At 37.3% G+C, this 24,585-nt stretch overlaps 1 protein-coding gene across 1 annotated transcript in view; it reads right to left on the reverse strand.

Moving 5' to 3' along the window:
• LOC111145939 (complement C5) overlaps positions 1–24,585 on the reverse strand; it is an 85,718-nt gene that overhangs the window by 30,613 nt on the left and 30,520 nt on the right. Inside the window, exons 13-25 of the mRNA XM_022501255.1 lie at positions 24,232–24,441; positions 23,961–24,110; positions 22,632–22,761; positions 21,402–21,464; positions 20,111–20,308; positions 18,396–18,486; positions 16,881–16,954; positions 16,016–16,155; positions 12,460–12,687; positions 10,972–11,032; positions 2,713–2,802; positions 1,241–1,453; positions 690–765 (exon numbers count right to left, since the gene is read on the reverse strand). Coding sequence (XP_022356963.1) covers positions 690–765; positions 1,241–1,453; positions 2,713–2,802; positions 10,972–11,032; positions 12,460–12,687; positions 16,016–16,155; positions 16,881–16,954; positions 18,396–18,486; positions 20,111–20,308; positions 21,402–21,464; positions 22,632–22,761; positions 23,961–24,110; positions 24,232–24,441 — 1,724 coding nt within the window. The remainder of the gene's footprint in view (positions 1–689; positions 766–1,240; positions 1,454–2,712; positions 2,803–10,971; positions 11,033–12,459; positions 12,688–16,015; positions 16,156–16,880; positions 16,955–18,395; positions 18,487–20,110; positions 20,309–21,401; positions 21,465–22,631; positions 22,762–23,960; positions 24,111–24,231; positions 24,442–24,585) is intronic.

Here is a 24,585-nt window from a genome sequence, read left to right on the forward strand (position 1 = left end):
AATGCAACTTTTGATAGAATGATTAGTAGAGGCCTCATTGAGAAGGCGACTTTTGGTAAAGACCTGAGGGAGGTAAGGGAACTAGACACTGATACCTGAAGAACATTTCTGACAGAGGTAACAGTGGTTGCAAAGACGCTGAAGTGGAATGCCTCATATGTTCAAGGAACATCAAAGAGGCCAGTAGGGCTTGAGTGGAAGGAAAGAGAATAGTAGGGGATGTAGTTGGAGAGGTGAGATGAAGCCACACCATGTAGGGCCTTGGGGTTTACAGTAAGTTTGGTTTCTACCCTGGGTAAGATGGGAAGCTCCCAAATGGTTCTGAGTGACGGGACCTAATTCAGGTTTTAACAGGGTCACTCCAGTTGCTGTGTTCAGTATAGATAAAGAGGGGAAAGGTGGAAGACAAAAGAGCAGAGGAGGTTAGTACAATAGTCCAGGTAAGACATGGGAGTGACTTGGACCAGGATGGCGTGGTGGGGTTTGTAAGGAGTAGTCACGCTTAGGATACATTTTGAAGGTACAGCCAGAAGTATTTGCTAGATCAGACATGACTTGAAAAGAAAAAAGGCAATGAAGGATAACTACACTTCCAGCCTGAGCAAATGGATGAATGGAATTTCCATTAAGATTCTCTAGTTAATTAATCAACTATTTTATGAAAATGCAAATCCAAACCTTCTACTTACCAGGTGCTAGCACTTCCACCCTTCCACATGCTGTAAGAGTAGTCAGAATTTCTGTAGGACATGATGCTCACCAATCCTAAGAGGCACCAGAAAAAGAACATAGTGCTTCACTGACCTTCATTTCTACGCAAAGAGTGTTTATTAGCTCCTGGGAATGGTAGACTTCCTTTGGTGTTGGGCAACAAGCATGTGCTCTGCGGCCAATGTTAAACTTCTCGAAAGAAGTATCTGAATCATGAATCGTTTGAATTGGGAATTATCAAGTAGAACATTCTGAGTTCATTCAAGAAGGAAGGAAGTGCTCTGTAGGGGTTGGAATGCAGGTGTCTTGTCTCTCATCCAGGCATTTTGTTAAGTTAAGCCAAATGCTACAGAAAATAGTATTTATTTATATAGTTGTGTCTATCTCACAATTTTCTTTTTACAGAAATGCTTTTATGATTAAGCTCTGTGTAATTCATAAAACCTTAAATATTAGTTTAATTACACCATTAGTTTAAAAGTCACAACATTTTTATGTACAATATGTAAAGTAGATTTTTTTTTTTTACCTTCTCTAAGTTTTCTCTCCAGGTTCCATCTTTTAGCTAATGAATTAGTAGAAAAAATGTCCCAATTGTTCCCTGCTTCCAGGTAGTGAAAAACATAGAATACAGGGACAACACTCATCAGTTCTGCTTCCGCATTCCCCTTGGGGAGGTGGGTAAGAATATTAATGCCTTCCTGACTCAGAATGGCAGATATGACCTCACCTATAAGCAGTCCTGTAACAAACAAACAAACAAACAAACAAACAAAAAAACAAATCAAGGTAAAGGCACCATCAGTTTCTAACAACTTCTGAGTAATGATATATTTTAAATAGAGAGAAGAGCAACTATCCCTGTTCTTACCTTTTTTTGAGAGAGAAAGAGAAAATGAGAGCAAGCAGTGGGGCAGCGGGGGGGGTGGGGAAGAGATAAAGGGTGAGAAAGAGAGAGAATCTTAAGCAGGTTCCATGCCCAGTGCAGAGCCCGACTCAGGGCTCGATCTCACAACACTGAGATCATGACCTGAGCTGAAATCAGGAGTCGGACACTTAATCGACTGAGCCACCCAGGCGCCCCCTTGTTCTTTTCTTTTTATCTAGGCAGTTGAATTAACTTCTTAGCTGGGGAGAGACAGAAAAGATCTAGTGAGGAATATGGATCTAAAAGAAACACCAAGAACAGGTTTAAAAATGCCCCTGGAATATGGTGTTAAGATGGTATAATGTAGCAGGCAGATCACCGCATAGATAGGGCATAGATATGGCAAATTTGTTCTTGTCCAACCTGATAGCTTTAGACATTGTAAACTCTATGAATCAATTGCTCCCACAAAGCAAAGCAAAATGCCTGGGCTGTGAGTGTTCTGTGAGTGCTGTGGGGACTCTGTCCAAAAGCCACCGGGTGATACTAGGCAATCAAATTTTCACATAAACACCACCAGGATTGCACATGATTAAAAAAGTTTCTCACAGTAGTAACATTCTGTGAGCCCAGGGCTTTATCTGAGATAAAGTTAGTCAGGACATTCTATTGTTTTGATGACATATGACTGAAGAGGAAGACCAGAGGAAACTCACTGAAGCTGCCACTTCTGCAAATGTACCTGAGGGGAAAGAACTACTCTGGGACTGATATTTCAGCAGAGCAGCGCAACTCTGGTGGCGCCATTTATAGGTCACAAAGCCCTCTCTGGAGCAAGAGTGGTTGGAAATGGAAACGGAAAGTTTGAGAGAAGTCTTTGGGTCCGTGGTAACCCCCACCCTTCATCATGGGAGAATGAATCTCCATTTAAATCAGGCCAATAGGAGAAAACAGTCAGAAAAGCGGTTGGGGGTTTGAAGGTGGTAGAAAGAGCAGGGTTTCCCCAGAGGTGGATTTGTACATGCTTCTAAGTAGAGAAGAGAGAGAAGAGGAGAAACAAAATAATCATGAGGATATTTGTTATTTAAAGCATAAAGTGAAATGAAAAATAAAAATGGCATTTGTCACTTTACCTTTTATACTCACAATCCTTTGGACTTTTGTTTTGGGGACCAAATCTAATGGTACCCTGTATGGGAACTCTTTTCGTCGACTAATGACACCTGAAATTAAAAAAAAAAATTATTAGATTTACACAGAATTCTTTTTAAAAAAATTTAAATTCTATTAATTAACACATATTGTATTATCAGTTTCAGAGGTAGAGGTCAGTGATTCATCAGTCTTATATAACACCCAGTGCTCATTACATCCCATGCCTTCCTTAATATCCATCACCCAGTTACCCCATTCCCCTACCTCCCTCCCCTCCAGAAACACTCAGTTTGTTTCCTATGATTAAGAGTCTCTTATGGGGGGAAAAAAAAAAAGAGTCTCTTATGGTTTTTCTCCCTCTCTGATTTCGTCTTGTTTTATTTCTCCCTCCCTTCCCCTGTGCTCCTCTGTTTCGTTTCTTAAATTCCACAGATGAGTGAGATCACATGATAATTGTCTTTCTTTGATTAACTTATTTTGCTTAGCATGATACCCTCTGGTTCCATCCATGCTGCAAATGGCAGGATTTCATTTTTTTTTTTTTTTAATGGCTGAGAGATATTCCATTGCATATAAATTCCACATCTTCTTTATCCATTCATTAGTCGATGGACATCTGGGCTCTTTCCACAGTTTGGCTATTGTGGACATTGCTGCTATAAATATTAAGGTGCAGGTGCCCCTTTAGATCACTACATTTGTATCTTTGGGGTAAATCCCTAGTAGTGCAATTGCTGGGTGATAGGATAGTTCTATTTTTAACATCTTGAGAAATTTCCATACTGTTTTCCAGAGTGGCTGCATCAACTTGCATTCCTACCAACAGTGTAGGAGGGTTCCCCTTTCTCGGCATCCTCACCACAATCTGTCATTTCCTGTCTTGTTAATTTTAGCCATTCTGACTGGTGTGAAGTAGAATCTCATAGGTTTACCCAGAATTCTTGAAGGAACCCCAGTTGCAGGTTATTTATAATATACTAGCTTCCAAAGAATTGTCTTAAAATAAAAGGCCCTTTGGGGCACCTGGCTGGTTTCAGTCATTAAGCGTCTGCCTTCGGCTCAGGTCATGATCCCAGGGTCCTGGAATAGAGTCCCAAGTCAGGCTCCCTGCTCAGCGGGAAGCCTGCTTCTTCCTCTCCCACTCCCCCTGCTTGTGTTTCCTCTCTTGTTTTGCCTCCACCAAATAAATAAATAAAATCTAAAAAAAAAAAAAAAGAAAATAAAAGTCCCTCCTATAATAACTATACTAAAATTTTAAAAGTAAGTTAAAAATAATCAAGGATTTTTATCAAACCCTAGGCTTATATAATCTCCTTAGAGCATTAAATTTAACTGTAAGCTTCCTGGTCATTACAAAATAGGAAATAAATAGGTTTATAAATTTATTCCACCAGAAAAAGGGAGCATGCCGTTTTGTCCAAAGAGAAAAAATTATTCTCGGAACTGAAAGTTAAAAATAACTAATGTAATTGCTCAGTCAAGGATATTTGAAGATTAGCTCCATTGGGATACATGCCCTGAAATTCTTTCCACTTTCTCTCAATTTAACTTAGACACTTTTTCTCTATGTCCAATAACAGAGTTTTAGCATACTTGTTATCTGAGCATTTTTCTACTTTAATCATTGGTTTGTTTCATAAAAATGGTATTTATCATTCTACTGATAGAACACCAAGCACTCTGCTAATCTTCTAAATGCATTGTTATACTGGATCTTACGACAACCCTGTTTGCTAGGTCTATTGTTATTGTTTTTATTTTATAGATGAGAAAACTGAGGTTTAGAAAGCAAATTGCTCCAGGCCACAGAGCGGGCAGAGATGAAGCTTGGATCTAATCTCAGAAGTTTTACTGTGGACCAACAGCAGTCACCACAGAGACCCCCACCTCTCATTGTCCTACCAGGAAAGCTCTGAGGGCAGGAACCGTCTCTTATTGAAAGCTGTAGTCCCAGCATTTACCACTGTCCCTGGCACAGGGCGGATGCTGAAAGAAAATAGTGACATTTTGCCACTTAATGGGGCAAGTACATAGCTTTGCGAAAGAGACAGGAATGTTCCTCAGGTAACTTCTTTCTTCATTAACTTTTAATAAACGCTGAGGATGTAATTTTTTTTTTAAAAGATTTTATCTATTTATTTGACAGAGAGAGAGTCAGCAAGAGAGGGAATACAAACAGAAAGAGTGGGAGAGGGAGAGAAGCAGGCTTCCTGCTGGGCAGGGAGCCTGAAGCGGGGCTTGATAACAGGACCACAGGATCATAACGGGAAAAGAAGGCAGATGCTTAACCAGGGCCCCCAGGTGCCCCTGAGGATATAATATTAAAATAAAACTCAGTGAAGACATTTAAGAAGTTTGCGGTGTGGTTGAAAGAGCATGGAACTCAGAAGGAGTCCTCTATATGTGACACTGGGCAAGACACTTTACCTTTCTGTGCCTTGATGTGCTCATCAGTTCCATAGAGGTAATAATATTTTCCTCAAAGGATTTTAATAAGGGTGAGAATAATATAGACAAAGATTCTGGCAAACAATACATTGTACTTAATGATAATCGGTTGTCTGAAATTATCTAAATTTGATGCTCCATTAGTTTTTCTATTGATATCTGCCCTTGGCTATTTCAATTCTTATTAGCAATTCTGCTACCAGATTGAAAAGGTACAGAAGTGAAAACTGAAACTAACAGAAGTCAATATTACTCCTTGTCAGGAATCATGATAAAAGACTCATCAAGGGATACCTGGGTGGCTCAGTCAGTTAAGCATCTGTCTGCCTTCTGCTCAGGTCATGATCCCAGGGTCCCGGGATGGAGACCTGCGTTGGGCTCCCTGCTGAGTGGGGAGCCTGCTTCTCCTGCTGCCTGCCACTCCCCCTGCTTGTCTTTTTTCTTTCTCTATGACAAATAAATAAAATCTTAAAAAAATAAAAATAAAAGGCCCATCAAGACATCACATATAAAGGTAGATGCGAGAGAGATTAACACATTTAAAAGTCAAATCTGTAAAACCAATAGGGTAAAATATATAATATCTCTGTGAACTAAGAGCAGGGAAAGAATTCTTAAAGATTACCCCCAAAATATGTAATAGTTGTAAAGTAAAATTATAATGAATTGGCTATATCAGAATAAAGGATTCCTATTCAAAACCCACTAGGGTTCACTATTGCTCAAAAAAGTATACCAGAGGACTGCCTGGGTGGCTCAGTCAGTTAAGGGTCTGACTCTTGATTTCTGCTCAGGTTATGATCTCATGGTCATGAGATAGAGCCCCATATGCAGCTTAGTGCTCAGCAGGGAGTCTGCTGGAGAGTCTCTCTCCCTCTCCCACTGCCCCTTCTTCCTCTCGCTCACACACATGCTCGCTCGCTCTCTCTCAAATAAATAAAAAATCTTTTTAAAAAATGTACACCAGAGACAAAAATCAATTAGAAATAGACTCCCCCCCCAAAAAAAAATCCAAAAGGAAAGTAGAACAAGGTACAAAAGGTAAGAATAGGAAATTCACAGATGGGAAGCCCAAATGGCCAATAAGCATATGGGGAAATGTTTTGTACTCAGAAGGATCCAAACTAAAACAATGAGACAGCATCCTATGCCTCTCATAAATGGCACATTTTAGAGTAATAACACCCCAGCAATAATACAAGTGCTGGTGAGGATGTAGAGAGATGACAATGTTCACACGGTGCTGGCAGATGTGTAAATAGCACAGCCATTCTGAAGACCAACAGGACAGCAGTTAATAATATTCAACATATGTATGCCCTCTGACCCAGCAGTCACACTCCTGGATATACAGTCCGGATTAATGCTGACAGATCTGTAAAGGGAGATGTATAATGTTCACTGCAGTATTGCTCACAATGGTGGGGAATCTGTCACTAGAGGACGGATAAGTAAAATTGTGGTGGAATATACTCTGAAACACTGTAAGAAGCAGTGAGTATTCCTTTAAAACAGAATGTTGAGTTTAAAAACTTAAGAAATAGAGTAGGATAGAGAATAGGATCTGAGTGGGTGCATTTAAAGGAAGGGAAATTGGAGCAGGGGTCAGGAATAAAGGGAGGATGTCCAAAAGGTTACTACATATGTTCCCCTCTAGAATTTTGATGGATTCCTGTCTCACATTGAGGTCTTTCATCCATTTAGAGTTTATTCTTGTGTATGGTGTAAGATCGAGTTTCATTCTTCTGTATATAGCTGTCCAAGTTTCTCAGCACAATTTATTGAAGAGACTGTCTTTTTTCCACTGGATATTTTTTCCTGCTTTGTCAAAGATTAGTTGACCATAGAGTTGAAGGTCCATATCTGGGGTCTCTACTCTGTTCCATTGATCCATGGGTCTGTTTTAGTGCCAGTACCATGATGTCTTGGTGATCATGCCTTGTAATATATCTTAAAATCAGGCAACATGATGCCCTCAGCTTTGTGTTTCTTTTTCAACATTTCCTTGGCGATTTGGGGTCTTTTCTGGTTCCATACAAATTTTAAGATTGTTTATTCCAGCACTTTGAAAAATGCCATTGGTATTTTGATTGGGACGGTGTTGAAAGTATAGATTGCTCTGGGTAGCATAGACATCCTAACAATGTTTATTCTTCCGATCCCATCCATGAGCACGGAATATTTTTCCATCTTTTCATGTCTTCTTCAATTTCCTTCACAAGTGTTCTGTAGTTTCTAGAGTATAGATCCTTTACCTCTTTAGGTTATTACAGGGTAAGGTTTTTGGTGCTATTGTAAATGGAATCGATTCTTTAATTTCTCTTTCTACAGTTACATTGTTAGTGTATAAGAAAGCAACTGATTTCTATGGATTGATTTTGTATCCTGCCACATTACTGAATTGCTGTATGATTTCTAGTTGGGGGTGGAGTCTTCTGGGTTTTCCACATAAAGTATCATGTCATCTGGGAAGAGAGAGAGTTTGACTTCTTCTTTGCCAGTTTGAAAACATTTTATTTCTTTTTGTTGTCTGATTGCTGTTGCTAGGATTTCCAGTACTATGTTGAACACCAGCGGTGAGATTGGGCATCCTAATTGTGTTGCTGGTCTTAAGGAAAATGCTCTCAGCTTTTCCCCATTGAGAATGATATTTGCTTTTTGAACTCGCTTTTCAAATTTGAGAATGGGCTTTTCATAGATGGTTTTTATGAAATTGAGGAATGTTCCCTCTATCCCTATACTCTGAAGAGTTTTAATCAGAAAAAGATGCTGTATTTTGTCAAATGCTTTTTCTGCATCAATTGAGAGGACCATATGTTTCTTCTCTCCCCCCTTATTAGCATGTTCTATCACATTGATGGATTTGCAAATATTGAACCACACTTGCATCCCAGGGATAATCCCACCCAGTCATGACAGATAATCTTTTTAATATACTGTTGGATCCTAGTAGGGAGAATCTTGTTGAGAATTTTGGCAGCCATATTCATCAGCGATATTGATTTGCAATTCTCCTTTTTGATGAGGTCTTTGCCTGTTTTGGGATCAAGGTAATGCTGGCCTCATAGAATGAGTTTGGAAGTTTTCCTTTTTTCTATTTTTTGAAGCAGCTTCAGAAGAATAGGTATTATTTCTTCTTTGAATGTTTGGTAGAATTCCCCGGGAATTCATCGCGCCCTGGACTCTTGTTTTTGGGGGGGTTGTTGATCACTGCTTCAATCTCGTTACTGGTTATTGGTCTATTCAAGTAGCCACATGAAAAAATGTTCAACATCATTAGCCATCAGGGAAATTCAAATCAAAACCACATTGAGATACCATCTCACACCAGTTAGAATGGCAAAAATTGACAAGACAAGACACAACAGATACTGGAGGGGTTGTGAGAAAGGGGAACCCTCTTACACTTTTGGTGGGAATGCAAGTTGGTACAGCCACTATGGAAAACAGTATGGAAGTTCATCAAAAAATTAAAAATAGAGCTACCCTATCACCCAGCAATTGCACTACTGAGTATTTACCCCAAAGATACAGATGTAGTGAAAAGAAGGGCTATATGCACCCAGTGTTCATAGCAGCAATGTCCACAAAAGCCAAACAGTGGAAGGAGTTGAGATGTCCTTCAACAGACAAATGGATAAAGAAGATGTGATCCATATATACAATGGAATATTACTCAGCCATCAGAAAGGTTGAATACCCAAATTTTGCATCAACATGGCTGGGACTGGAGGAGATTATGTTAAGTGAAATAAGTCAAACAGAGAAAGACAATTATCGTATGGTTTCGCTTATTTGTGGAACATAAGGAATAGCACGGAGGACATTAGGAGAAGGAAGGGAAAAATGAAGGTGGGTGGAAATTAGAGAAGGGAGACAAATCATGAGAGACTATGGACTCTGGGACTCAAACTGAAGGTTTTAGAGGGGAGGGGGTGAAGGGATGGGTGAGCCCTGTGATGGGTATTAAACAGGGCACGTATTATATGGAACACTGGGTGTTTTAGGCAAACAATGAATCATGGAACACTACATCAAAAACTAATGACGTACTGTATGGTGACTAACATAACATTCAAAAAAAAAGAAAGGAAGGGAGGAAAGAAAACACAAGGGGCCAGCTCAGACCAGTGATGTGGTGTGCCAAGAAGTGGGGGATGGTGAGGAGCTGAACTCCCTGCAACCCAAAGAAGATTTGGAGGCAAAGGCTTGTGGGGGAGAGAAAGCAAGAACCAAAGATGCGGGCTCCTTGGATTGAGTTTCTACATTTAGTCCTCATTTTAAGCTGATGCCACACTATTTTCATTCCTATTACTTTATAATTTGTTCTGATACCTTCTTCTCCCTCACTGATTTTTTTCCCCAAATTTCCAGTGATGTTATTGTCCACCTACTTTTCCAAATACATGTTAGCTTTAAAAAAAAAAAAAAAAGGAATTCTATAAAGTATATAGCAATTCTGACACATAAATATTGGAAGTATTTAATAAACTCTCCAAACTCACTGCACTAAGTTAATTGTCATCTTTACCCTATTTAGCTCTCTAGAAAGTTACAAAGCTGCCTAAATCTAAGTTGTCTAAAACAATAAGGGAAACGGTTATATGGCAAGATTGGAAAGAGGCATAGGTTTTATTATAACTAATTTTTTACCAAGATTTTTGACTGAGAGATTTATTCCCAGATAAAAGATCATTCCCATTGTGTGGCCCTGATGTCCACACCTGGAATGTACCAGACAGGGCCATTTTGCAAATCTGTTTGCGGTAATGTCAGTATGGGAGGCACAGGGTAAACAGGAAGAAAATAAAGACACACTGGCTCTGAGGCTTGATATAAGTAACTTCATGAGGCTCCAAATCTCAGAATTTGTAATATCTCTACCCACAGATCCTTCACAATGGACAGGCTGGAAGAAGGTCTATGTGAAGATAAAATTAAGTAAAAAAGGGAGCATCTGGATATATGCATTTAAGATGGATTTTTCTTCCTGTTACTCTGTTGAAGTCATCCTTAGCTTATGATACTCTGCTGATTTAAAGGTAAAGGTCTGAATTCTTTGCTTTGCTTTGCTTTGCAATTCTCAGAAATGGCTCTCTGGGTTTAAGGGTCTTGATTTATAGGTAAGCTTTTTTCCCTCATTGCTATATGACTGAAAGCAAAGAAACATGATTCAAGGCAATAATATGGTAAATTTAATCCATTTAATAAGAACTATGACAGGCTATCTTTTTTTGTTGAACAGAATTGTTAACTGAACCCATTCTAAATTTCATGTATATATAAGTGTATGAGCCTTGTTTAAGTGCTTGGATATTTGCAAAATTCTAACCGTGAGAAGGTTCAGAATATCTTTATTGAAGGGTAAAAAGTAGGATAGTAGGAACAACAAGTAATGAGTTAGTTAAGTGATTAATCAGCATTATTGTGTTTTCAAATACTGTGTGTTAAAGAAGTATGGAAATGACTTTTTCTTAGGTATTCCTTGGGATTGATGGTTCTATAAGAAAATAGTATAAATTATCATTGTGATGGATACAAAATGACTAATATCAAAGAGAAGTCATGCAATTATCACGATTTCAATGCTTTGCACTTAAAATTAATGGAATTCTTTTTCTTTGTTCTAAACCCATCCAGATTATAATACAACACGTGCTATCAAGAATGTCAATGAACTAAGAAACGAATATTTCTTATTCCAGACAACTAACATTTTGAAAAACAACGTTTCAGGTAACCTAGACACTTTAATTTCTAGAGCAAAAGACAACATATAAAATACCTACCATAAATACCCCTTGGGTCCAGAGTAACACCAGCATAACTTTCCTTTTTGATACCTTCTGGCTAAAAAGGCAGAAAACACTCAGTAAAGAACATAATTAAATTTAACTCCCTCAGTGAAGCCTTAATTTGTTCCCTGAATTTCAGCTGCCACCTTCAAATGATGAAAAAATAAAATTAAATTTATATGACCTGAATTCTTGGATCAACTTGGATACTTTCCAATTGAAAAAAATTTTAAAGGCAAAAGTATATTTAAATATTTATATTCATAAATACAAGAATAAGATTTTCTGGCTACTTGCCTAATAACCAGACCAAATACTTAAATAGAAGTTATCATAAGCCAGGAAATTGACCTAAATGCTTTGTACGTATTATCTTGTTTAACCTAAAAAAAAAAAACTTCATGAAGTAGAAACTATTATTACTCCCATTTGGTAGATGAAGAAAATGGCACATAGAGAAATCAAGAAACTTATCCAATGTCACACTGCTAGCAAGTGGTGGAGCCAGGATTCAAACCCAGGAAGCCTGTCTCCTTAGTCTGTGCATGGAACTACCATGCAAAGATACATAGGACATGTCTTGTACAAAATAAGTCAGTATATGTCTACTGAAGTGATTGCGTGGCTAAAAACGTAAGTCAGAGAATGAAAACCTAAGAAGACCCAGTTCTGTCATTAACTAGTCATGTGACTCTTGGCAAGAACCTTACCCTTACTAGGAAAACACGAAAACACTCAATAGACTATGTGGGTAAATAGTACTTAATAAATGATAATTTTCTTCCTTTTTTAGTCTCTTTACTTATTTGTAAATGAAACATTTTTTAGACTATAAATTCTAGACTATAAATGCCTGGGCTGTGTCTTATCTATTGCTGGATCTCCAGTACCCGGCATAATGTCTGGCACATAGATTTCAAGACACACCTTTTGATTGTGTTAGGAGGAAAACCTTGGAAGACTATATATCAAATTGTCAAAGTTGCATGTCTTTGGGTATGGGAGTTATCAGTGATTTTAATTTTCTTCTCTGTGGCTTTTCATTATTCCATATGTTCTACAATCACGAAGTACCATTGTTTTATTTAAATTTTTAAAACATAATGTCAGACTGAAAGAAAAGTTATAAGAATCCTACCAAAAACCTGAGATAACCTCTACTTTGTTTCCCCCAAATGTTAGCATTCTGTTACATTCATATTTATATTGTTTTTCTGTGTTCTTTTTCTGATCCACTTAATGATAAGCTGCTGACAACTTTTTTTTCCAAAAAAGTTGAAAATAGTGTTTGTTATCATTCTTTTTCTTTCTTTTTTTAAATTTTAATTCCATTATAATCGATACACAGTCAGGTGTACAATAGTGATTCAACAATTCCATACACTACTCAGTGCTCACCATGATAAGTATACTCTTAATCCCTTCCACCCATGAAAAAAGTGTTTTTTAAAAAGAATCAGAAAAAAAGCATATTTTTCTTACCACCACTCGTAATGTTTTTACTAAGATTTCTTTTCCAAATGAAGTCTCCAGTGAAAAGTTGATGTTGTGGAGGCCAACTTCCAGAGGAAGCACGGTGAAGGTCACTGGATGACTGGAGGAACCTTCTACTCTCTGGAACACACATCTGGAGGGATGGCTGCCCTGGTGGTTGATAGCTGGGCTTCCTGATGTACAGATTTCCTCCACAGCAGACATTTTAACACAGAACTGAAATATAATCAGTGAACCATTATATTAAAACACTTTATGATAAGGAAGTGTGCCCTGACGTTATTCGTCTGGATACAAAACTGTCCCTGAGATTTTTACAGGGTTAAATAATCCCTGGGATTCTAAGGCAGAGGAGGAAGCTCATGTTAGATTTTCGGACATACACACACAAGCTGCTGTAGAGTTTAGCAACGTGAAGGGATGTCTGCCGAGTTTAGCCCTGGCTCTGAAATGTCTTATCTTCCTTGGATCATTACCTTCTAAATCAGGTGTGAAGTTGTTCAGGTTCTTTGTTCATGATGTCATGATATCATTTGTTACATGGTCTCTTTACACGCTTGTACCTTAGGCGGTGGGAACCCCAGGCTTGGGCACTTTATGTGTCTTACTCCTCTTTGTATCTTTTAGCTCAACCTTTGGTATTTAACAAACAATGATTTTAGGAAAGACTGAGAACTCCATCTCTTGGTGTTCAAGGCCCTGCCCAATATGTCCCCACCTTACTTTTCCAATCTTGTTGCTTATTAATTCCCCACTTGTACTCCATTTTACAGCCAGACTTTGGCTCCAGAAAGATCTCGGTTCAAATCTTGGCTCTGCCTCTTACTGTATGATAATATCAGTTCACATGACCTCCTTAACTGCTTATTTTCTCATCTTTGTAATGCGGATAATAATAATAGTACCTACCTACTTTTGGTTAAAACTGAATATTTTTCATCTTCACTCCCAAATCTAGTGAACCGGCAGAATTAAGAACTATATCCCAAAGCATAAAATCATAGGATACAGAATAAATCAAGCAGGTAAACAAGAAAGAGTGCCAACATTCAAGGACTAATTTGAAGAATTTCTCAAAAATGAAGTGTTCCATTTCCCTCTTAATTATCTTTTTGGGAAATACAATGACCTGGGTGGGTGGGGCAGGAGTTAAAGAAGCTTACTGGGTTGCCCAAGGCCAATGATTCATTCCCCCAGGAGAAGAGTGGCTTGACAGAATTCCACATAAATTCATCACAAAAATTCCTAATAAGTTGGGAATAGAAAGGAATGTTTAAAACTGAATATCTTCAGTTTTCAAAAATAGAATATCAATTAAATAAGCCTACAGCAGCAGTTCTGTTATAGTGATGGCCAAGTAGATCCTGTTGGACAACCGTTCTGCAAACACAACTATAAGCTCTTGACTGCGCACACACACACACACACACACACACACACACACACACACAAACACACACACACACTACCTAAAGGTACTAGAGAGTGGAAGAGAAGGGAGCAGCTGGAAGGAAGGAATGATACTGGGTGAGATTCCTGTTGATTACAGTTTTTACCTGAGGGAAGGCCCCAGTAGTGCCTTGATGAGTGCCTAAGGCCCCGGCAGAAACTGCCATCTATGGGCTTGAAGAACCAGGGGACAGAATATGAAACAGCCCCCACAGCTGAAAAGTGAAGGCATTCCAAGTTCAGCATATAAAATTTACTTAAACCTGGCCAACCCTTGAACAACACCCAGCACAGATTCCACGCATCCAAACCAAGGCTAATAGAACAGAACCGAAATTTCAGGGTTTGGGCTTGAACTCAGACAACTGCCTGCTGAAAAACACAAAGCAGAATAGAAGATCTCCACAGGAACTTGATCGACTCCAGAGTCACTATAACATTTCATTAATAAGGTCCATGGTCCAATCCAAAATTACTGGGTAAAAAGAAATAGGAAAATGTGACCTATACTCGAGGAAAGCTAATTAAGAGGGATTAATCCTGAGATATCACAGATGTCCTTGTTTCTTATTTTGATATGATAAAATGATTGATAATTTAAAAATTAAACAAAATATGGCAGTGCAGTGAGACATATGGACATTAAAAGCCTGTTGAGTTATAATTGTGTCCTTGCAATTGGCAGCGCCTTGAGCAGTAGCACAAGGCAATGAAAGCACTACATTAGTGGTCTGTGTCACAACTACTCAACTTTGCCACGGATGATACCTATACAGATAAGTGTGGCAGCACACTTTATATATGGACACTGAAATTTGAATTTCATATAATTTTCATGTGCCATGAAAATTTCTTCTTTCTTTCAATCCTTAAAAAAAATGTAAAAACCATTCTTAGATTAAAGGCCATAAGAGGCAGCAAGTCAGTTTGGGTCCATGGCCAATAGCTGGCCACTGATCTAATGAATAAAGCAAAAAGACAAAGAGATGTGAAAGATTCAGCATTGTCGGTTTCCCTTACGTTAATATATAACTTGAGGACAATATGTATCAAAATCCTTTCATAATTTTAACTAAATCCACAAGCAATTACGAGACTCTTAAGAGTCTTAGAGAATTCAAAAACAGGGGCGCCCGAGTGGCTCAGTGGGTTAAAGCCTCTGCCTTCGGCTCAGGTCATGATCCCAGGGTCCTGGGATCCAGTCCTGCATCGGGCTCTCTGCTTGGCAGGGAGCCTGCTCCGCCCCCCCCGCCCCCCGCCTGCCTCTCTGCCTACTTGTGATCTCTGTCTGTCAAATAAATAAATTTTAAAAATTAAATTAAAAAAAAGAATTCAAAAACATTTCAATTTCAACATATCTACATATTTTTGTTGCATCGAATTATGAGGGTGATCAATAGAAAATATTCAAGCATAAAATACATAACATTAGGAGAGTGAAATGGGAATATGTGTTCGCAGAGAAAAAGAATTGATATCCAATCTGTTGTTAATAACAGTTTATTTGGGTATTTTTAAATAGAATATTATGGTATTTAGATTTTGCTGTATACATTTAAAGTTTGTTATAACCAATATTTAAATATTAACATTTTATGGTGAAAAACTTTAGATCCTAATTAAAAATGTGTCAATGGGGTACATAGTTCACCCCCCAATATTTAGAGCATATGTAAGCAAAACTTTTGGAAACCACTAAAATACTCATCTCTTAAGAACAAAATTAGAGCTTTTTAAAAAATATAGTTAGATTTTCAGACTACAGTGAGCTCCCATATAAAGTTTTCAAGGGAAATCAGTCACCCTATTGTATAATTCCCTTTAGCTGTGTGCTGACAAAAAGAAGACAAGTTGTCCAACCATGGTTAGAATTTTGATGCTTAACTGACTGAGCCACCCAGGTGGCCCTTGTATTCTTCTTTAAATTGGAGTTATAAGAAAATTTGTCTTAAGTCTTCCTCCTTTCTTTATCCCTTCATTGAGTAAAATTTTTGGTTTTTGTGTATGTGATAATTCCATTAATAGAATTCTTATAAAATCAGAGAATTCTTCTTTTTTTCCCATTTATTCGAACATATAATAAATACCTACTTACCCGTATCTCAAACATTCTATAGTTGTAAACAGTTCCTTTCAATTGGATCTGCTCCCCTCGTACAACAGAATATGGTATATTCATTTCCAGGAAGATATCTTTGAACACCTGTGCCTTGAGAGTATCAGCAACACATATACCTTCAGTCCAAAGTGAAAGCAAAATGGAGGCATATTAGGGAATTCTACAATGCCTTATTAGTACTACTATATCTCAGATTTGCTTTGCTTCAAGGAAGAAGGAATATTATATCATGTTCTTCTCTGCACTGTCATGTCCTTGAATTTTCTACTCATTGATGTCTATTTCAGTAATTATTGGTATTAATAGAAAGCTTCATTTGTCTAACAAAGATTTAATTCTACCTAAGGCATGAGAATGTTTATTACCTTAGGTACCAAATTTCTCTTTAGATACTCATTATTGACTCTATTTAATGGGTATAAAATTTTGATTGAGGGAACAAAGAATTTAAGTAAAAAACAAACAAAACCAACCCCAATGTTATTAATAAAGTATCTGTACTAAATTGCCACAAAAGGGCATTTGCCCAGGAGAGAAGTCATACATTTGTTTCTAACTCTACTCAAACTCCCAGTCACGGAGAAAAATAAAGGATAATGGGGACTTGACATCAGCATTGAAAAAATGATAGCTAACAGAAGAACAGGAGAACAAATTAATATGGTCAAAAATATGTGCATATCCAAGTCTTTGTGTAATACATTAAAAAGGATATTTAACAAATGACACCACTTAAGTCCTGGGTGAACTATATAGATTATAACAACAACAACAAAAAAAACAACTACATTTTGCTAATCGAATCATTCCTTAAATGAGTATATAACTTAAGCTTTCTTACCACTATCTGAAATGCCAACGCCTTGAATTTCCCAGGTAGTTAGAGAATCAGGTAGCACCAATTGCAGTTGGCTTCTGAAAGTTAAAATGTTAATATTCAAATATAGAGATTAGCCCAATTTACCAGCATTCACTAATAGAATTTTTGCTTCACACTACTTTAGAAGAAAGAAAAAAAGCAGAACAAAACAAAGATATACCAGGTATTAAGGAAAAATCAAGCAAGAAAAATATACTCATTAACTCCCTTATGTGTTGAATGTTTTTAAATATTTCACTTTTATGATGAGAATTCAAATTCAGAAAGATACCTTTGAAACACTACAAATTCAAAACATCAAAAAATTTATTGTGTGGTATGTTCTAAAATAGGGAAGCAAAGTCATGCATCTTAACATTGCTCCTAACAAAATCAATGTAACTAAAAATTTCTGATTAAGATTAAGCTAATCTATTTATTTATTTCATTCAACAAACTGCTATTGTCCACCAACTTTGTGTCAGGCATAGCACCAACACTGAGTATACAGCACTTACAAGATAAAGTGCTGTTCTCAAGTAGTTTATAGTCTAGTAGAAGAAGCAGTTAAGTAAATAAATTGCAATTCACTGTAATAGTTGTACCAATGAAGCATTTAAAAAGTTCAGAAGCAGTGTGCATTGATTCAACACATTTATTTGAGTGCCTCTACAAGCTGGACATTATGCCAGGTCCTGAGTATAAAAGTTATCTGATTTTAGTCTTCATCCTGGAAGTATCATTTTAATATGGAAGATAAGCAGGTAAATAGGCCATTATAATACCATATGTTACATGCAACATGGTTAATTGGGAGGGGTAATTAATCCAGTCACTGGCAGGGTTGGGAGAGTGGTGGGAAGGCTTACCAGAGGAAGTTCTAGCCAAGAGACAATGCCAGTTGAAATGGACAACACTGTGGAGGAAGGACTAGAGGGGACAAGGGTAGAGATGAGGAGACCCATTTGAAGACCGATGCCCGGCTTGGGCCTCGGGGCTTATGCTGCACCTGGAAATCAATGTTTTGAATCCCCAGGGAAGGGTGATGCTCAGGGACTCAGCACTGTTCAGCACTGTTTTCAGTGCCTAGGACAGAGTAGGCATTCTATAAAAATGTGTTGAATAACAGGAAAAGAACCTTTCTTCTTATTAATCAATATTTATTTTATAGTATAGGTATTTCAAGATGAAATGGCTGCTTACTATATTTGATCAGTATAAGTATATTGTTCTCAGTAAAGGCTTACTGAAGTAGAAAGAAATTAAATGGAATAGCACCCTTCCTCACCAAGAGTTCATTAATCTTGTGCTGGAGCTAGCTACTAGAGCAAGCACACATTTAAAAAAGAAAAAAAAAGTGAAGCAAATAAAACAAAATTTGACCAAATGGTAATAGCATCTTAACTCTTAAATATTGGGAAATAAGTAGCTTCCAGATTTTTGGCCATAACATTTGTATTTTCCCACATTTTTCAGAGGAATGTTGAAGTACAATACCTTTTGGATACTTGATGAACTTCCCATAACCAGCTTTCTGGAAAATAGCTCCTTATTTCTGGCTTGGTTACTGGTAACAGGGTCTTTATATCTGGGAGGGAAAAGTATGTGTGATTATAGAAAAAACAACATGAATTTTACTTAGAACCAAATTTTAAAGCATGAACATTAAACTATAACTTGAGTAGTTTCTGAAAGGTCAATGAAATATTTTGTTTAGTGATTTCAAAATAGAACTTTAAAGAACTTGGTACTGACAAAACAAATAAAGCATAAAAATATCTTTAATGATTTGTTTCTTAAATTGCTAAATGCTTAGTGTTCCTGAGATTATAAAAGACACTGATCAATCCATAAAGTTATTTGCATTTTTATGATTACAATAATTGTATTTATATTATAAAACAAGGGAGGTTTACCTGAGGGAAATTTATTTATATTTCCCTTAATAAAAATAGACAGAATTTCTGCTTCTGTCCAAGATGCACTTATAGGAGTTACTCTTCTGCCTTAAAACACACATACACACTAAAAGCAAACGAACGAACAAACAAAAACCAAACCAAAACAAAATCCCTAAAAAACTAATCACACTATATAAGGCAATAGTTTTCAGACATTACAGCATAAGTGGCCCAGGGCTATGATTCCTGAGAGAATGGAGACAGGCTAGGTGAACCCTAGAATTGTCCAGTTTACTGTCTGGAGGCAGTTTGCAGGCTGCAGAGCAGGGAGAGAAACTCATGCAGACCCTTGCAGAATTGCAACACCTGTGGGAGTTTTGGGAGGTCAAATCATCTAGAACAAGGGGCAGAGCAGAGTACAAGAGGTGGGAGGGAGTAGCAGAGATTTGGTTCTGTGCAGTGGAAGCAAACCAGATGAAAAATAGAACAAGGAAAACATTCTTAGTAACATTCTAGTACATCCTATGTACTAGAGTGTTTATGAAAGTGCTCCTTGTAATAAGCAAAAAGCTGAAAACAACTTAAATATATCTAATAACACAGTTTTGACAAATGGCCATAAAAATTTATGTTTACAGAAATATATCCACTTGGATGGATGATATTTAAGACATGCTGTTAAGAGAGACAATCAGATTCTGAAACAGGAGCTGTCAGTCTGCTTTTGTTCATTTTGTTTTGACTATACATAAATGAATGGAAGTCCTAAAAGTTCTGAAAACCTATTAGTGAGAGGTCTATAAATTCTGAAGACATATCTTATGGTTGAAACAGAAAAAGATTTCATCTTCTATATAAGTACACCTAACCTTGTGCTAGGTTTAGAAATCTTTGGTTGATTTTGACCAGTATAGGCATAAACAAAATTTTTATTGGTTGTACTATCACAGAAATGTAGAATTCTAGAACTCAAAGGCATACTGGAGATCGTGTAGCTCAAGTTTCTTTCTTGAAAAATTAGGAGATTGAGGCTCAGAGAGGATATATAGTCATTCAAGTTTATAGAATGAGCTGGGTTTAAACTCATCTTGGCTCTTGACTATGGGTTTGTGAGCTCTGCTCTATACTATATGTACCTCTTTCGACAGCCAAAAACAATAACTGATTTCCTTCTGATGGGCATTTACAAGTCATCCTTTCTAATTTCCACTGTAAATAAAGCATTGAAAACTACCCTTTTTTTATCAGCACAGAATTACACAAGATGCCCCAACTGGGGCTGAATTCTGATTTAAAAAATGTCAAACTTACGCATTCTTCCCAACTGGATTTCTTTGTGAGACTCTTTGTCACGGATCCGACTGGCGATGATACAACATTCCTTGAAAATCTTGATGCATTTGGGGCCTATCTTAATCCGAGCAGCGCGCTGCTCACAGGTCTCATCATAGTTAAGATGGGCTCCGTCATAGCAACATCTCTTCAATATGGTATGTTTATATTTCGCAGCTGCAATGGTAATGATGCAAGCGTCCCTGATTATGCATGGAGTCATAACACTTCTGGCTCAGGAGGGACCTCGAGAAGTACTTGGTTCTACTGCCACACGACCCCCTGCCCCACAAGAGCCAAGGCTAGGTGAATGACCAGCTGTTCTGGGCTGGCTGCTCTAGGAATGGGGAGAATGTGGCCCCAGCAGGTAGATCATTTTCATTCACACTAAATGGTTAGAGAGCTTCTGGTGACCACGCTAAATGCTAACTGTTGAAACGGGCACCTTGGGTTCAGTACACTTTGAGCAAAATAAGTTAACTGAGAAGTCTTCAAATATTTGAAGATAGCTATCAGCGCTATACAAGGGTTTCCTTCTTGAAGTTACAGATCCTATTTTTAAAATTTTTTCTTATGTGATGTGATTTGTAGACCATCACCAGTGGCATCATCATTTATGAGAAGTGCTCAAATTACTCAGTGTCTTCCTTTTCATATCATTAGAACTTAGAACAAAAGTTAAAATTAAAATAACTCACATATGAATGGGGGAAGGAATTATTATTACTTGAAGCATGATTATTAGTTGAACTCAGGTGACTGACTTCCAGTTCAACGTTCTTCCTATTTTAACATTGCCAATGATCATATTTCTATTTAAATAATTGTTTACAAATAATTTCTATTAGGCTGATTTCCCAAAGAATAATCCAAAATACTACTCGCTGTTAAATCTAGAATATAATTAATAGGTTTCCAGGTACATTCCAAAGCTAATCGAATCATGGATTTTGTCAGAATAAAATGGAAGAATATAATTCTAGCTGTCGAATGAAGTCTGTAGAAAGGAAATGTTTGTAACAAATCAAAGTTAATCTTTTAGATTTTAGAAGAGAAATAATACTTATTTTCTTCCGATTGAAATTATAGCAAACGAAGTATTAGATTTATTTGGATTAATCTTTCTGAAGAGGTAAGCTAGACATCTGTACATAACTTTATTTTCATCTATTCTATTTAGATTAAGGAAAATTACATAATAATTAGTTCTCTCTAGCTTTTGAATAATAGGATCATAACCTTTTCACAATCACGTGAAATTTTAGAGTACCTTCCTCTTCTATTTTCTTTAGCAGCATTCGTTTTGGCCTGATAATTTCTTCACAAGGCTTATCTGTTAAAAACAAAACAAAACAAAACAAAACAAAAAAGGGAAAAAAAGGAGATAAAATCTCAAGAAAATTCCATGAAGTTATTCAAGTACGTAAAACATTCACAAGTCATTCATTTTATTCAACAAATCCTCAGAGCCTGTGTTCAACTAGGCACGGTGTACCACACATCTTAATATGAATTGTTTTATCTTGGAGGAGCTCACAATCAAGGGTCATCTATAGAGTTTGACTTGTTTGATTTGAGTTTGGTTTTAAATCCTGCAATGTTTTTGATCCATTGATTACAGAGAAATATCCAAGCATTTAAAGTAAGCAAAGTTTTTGTTGGGTACGCTATTTTTATTATTTGTTCTTTGTGCTATAATATTATGGATAATAGGTCAAATATAATTATGAGCAATTCTAAAGCCACAGAAAGACCATGATTAAGATGCAGTCCTTAAAAAAAAAAAAATGCAGTCCTTGTCCTTAAAGGGCTCACAGTGCAATGGCTGAGACAAGATACATAACCGCACGCAAGAATGTGCCGCGATGCACTATGCACTGCTGCTGTGTTGCTTGTAAATAGAGCTGGTCCCTACAGTATTCTCCTGTGAAAGGAGGAGGGAATGATCAGTTCTGCATGGGGAAGAGGCCTGATAAGAGAAGGTGATTCTTTCACCAGCTTCTTCAGACCAATATAAGGGAAATTATATTTCCTTATATATAATTAAGGATATATATAATTAAGTGGGTGGCACTATACTATTGTACACCTTTAGGCCTTTCCCCATCAGGAAGGATTTCCCCAATAGGAAATCCCTATTTCCTGATGGGGAAAGGACTAAAGGTATACAAAAGTATAGTGCCACCCAAAAGGCCACCAAGCATAATACCACCATACTTGGTTCTGGACAGCTTAAATGCAAGGTAGGGTAGATCAAGATGAAAGATAGTTGGAGAGAGCCGGGGAGAAGATCATGGAAGACTCTGAGGACTACACTGGAAACTGTACTCTATCTTAATGGTCAGTAAAACATTTTGTACTGGGAAGTTATGTAGTCATGTCTCTCTAAGATCCTCGTAGAGAATATTATGGAAGAGAATTGCATAAACGATTTCCAGGAGGAAAATGTAAATTTCAGTAATCAATTTGAAGAGTAAACAAAAAATGCTGAACATTTTACCATTTTCTTGTGTGTCATCTGCATTTGCATTGGTGAGGAAGGTGAGTCCAGCCAAATGGAAAACATCTGCATTGTTCTGGCCACCACCTGCTCCACAGCCCAGGTCGCTTGCCTCTAAGGTTTGAAACACCTGTCCAAAGGTTATGAGCTAATTTAATAATTCTTAGGAATTCACTAAAGGCAACATGTTGAGTCTATTTAGATGTATAAATCATTCCTCTGAAGTTGTCACATGGTTATAACAAATCAGATCACTCATTTGTCAAATGGTCAAAGACCAAATTTCCCAACTTCATTACTTTAGTTTGATCTTTCATATTTGTCAACACATACTTACTGAAAATTAAAACAAGAACTAAGGTCTAAGTTTTGGTGAGAGTTGTTTTGTGCATAGAATGCATAGTTTCAATATAACATAAATAATAAATAAATAAATAAATAAATAAATAAATACATGGGTTAGTGAATTACCAGACAAATTAATTCTTAAGTTGCTAAAGAAAAAAAAGGAGCATGACCTCTTATGTTTTGCGGAGGGAGACTCTAGGTTCTACATGGGTGACAACTTGTTCAGAGAAGATTATTCCAGTTTTAATTTTGATCCCCAATTTTTTTTCTTTTCTGACTGTTTTTAACTGTACAGTTTTTTCTTTCTTATTCAAAGAGATTCAAGCCTAGATAATAGTAGCAGGGCCTAAGGGAGATATATGGGAATTTAAGGGAATTGAATAATTTTTACATTCTTTTGTGCCACAGATTTCAAAGAGAGTGCTTTAAAGAGGGGTGCTCAGTTGTTAAGTGTCTGCCTTAGGCTCAGGTCATGATCTCACGGTCTTGGGATTGAGCCCCGCATCGGGCTCCCTCCTCAGTGGGGAACCTGCTTCTCCCTCTCCCTCTGCCTGCTGCTCTACCTACTTGTGTTCTTTCTCTATCTCTCTGTCAAATAAATAAATAAAATCTTAGAAAAAAAAAAAAGTAGGCTGCCTATCCAGGCTTCTCTTGCACCGCTACTATAAAGTCCCCAGTTCTTCTATATCAAAACTCTCCCAATCGATGGCACTTTTGTCCCATGAATATAATTGCTATCATGGGCATATGTTTTTAAAGTGCTTAACTCTATACTTGGAAAAACAAAAAAGGATAAATCTATGCTTTAGGGACTGATGAGGAGATGGCTTACCTTTCTAAGAACCACTGTTTTGAGTATATTACAGAAAAGCAGGCCTGGTCTTTCCGTAATTTTTCCCCACAACCTACCCTAGGGCCATACTTTGTGAAGCATTGCACAGTCACCCATGCACCAGCAATCAAGGCCAAGCACTACTTAACTCTTTCCAGAGGCTTCTTGGCTCCCCTTTGGACACCATATATAGCACGGTCCACTGCTGATAGAGCCACCCAGGAATTTGACTCTGTTGCCATATCAAGAGATACACGTTGGCCTGGAGAATATGCACTTGCTTTTGGAGACAGATGAACCTGAAAGATCATTTGAAAAAGAAAAGTTCATTTGCGTGAGACAAACCTTCACAAGTAGTTATATTTACAGTCTCCTTTACACAGAAGAAAATTTGATAGTGACTCAAAATTTGTGACTCACCTGGAGTTGGTTGCCACACTTTTCTTCAATAGTCAACCAGATGGAGTCAGACACTAACTCTGCTGTCTGCTCTCCTGTGACAATGTAATAGACCAGGAGACGGGCAGAAGGAACCATGTCTTGTGTCACTGGAATGTTTATGTTTTGGTAAGTTGAATCTAGAAGTTTCTCCCTTGTGCCAAAGTGAACAATTTTGCCCTTGGATAAAATCTAAAAATAAAAGAGCAGTAGTAACTATTAAAAACAAAATATTTGCTTCAGGATGGAGCTTGGAACTGGAGCAGAAATTACATTAAATAAAAAGAAAGTTAACAAGCATGGGCCCATTATGTGTCAGGACCTTTTATGTTTACT

This window comes from Enhydra lutris, unplaced genomic scaffold (assembly GCF_002288905.1).
Source record: "Enhydra lutris kenyoni isolate GAN:26980312 unplaced genomic scaffold, ASM228890v2 scaffoldscaffold13, whole genome shotgun sequence".
NCBI lineage: Eukaryota > Metazoa > Chordata > Mammalia > Carnivora > Mustelidae > Enhydra > Enhydra lutris.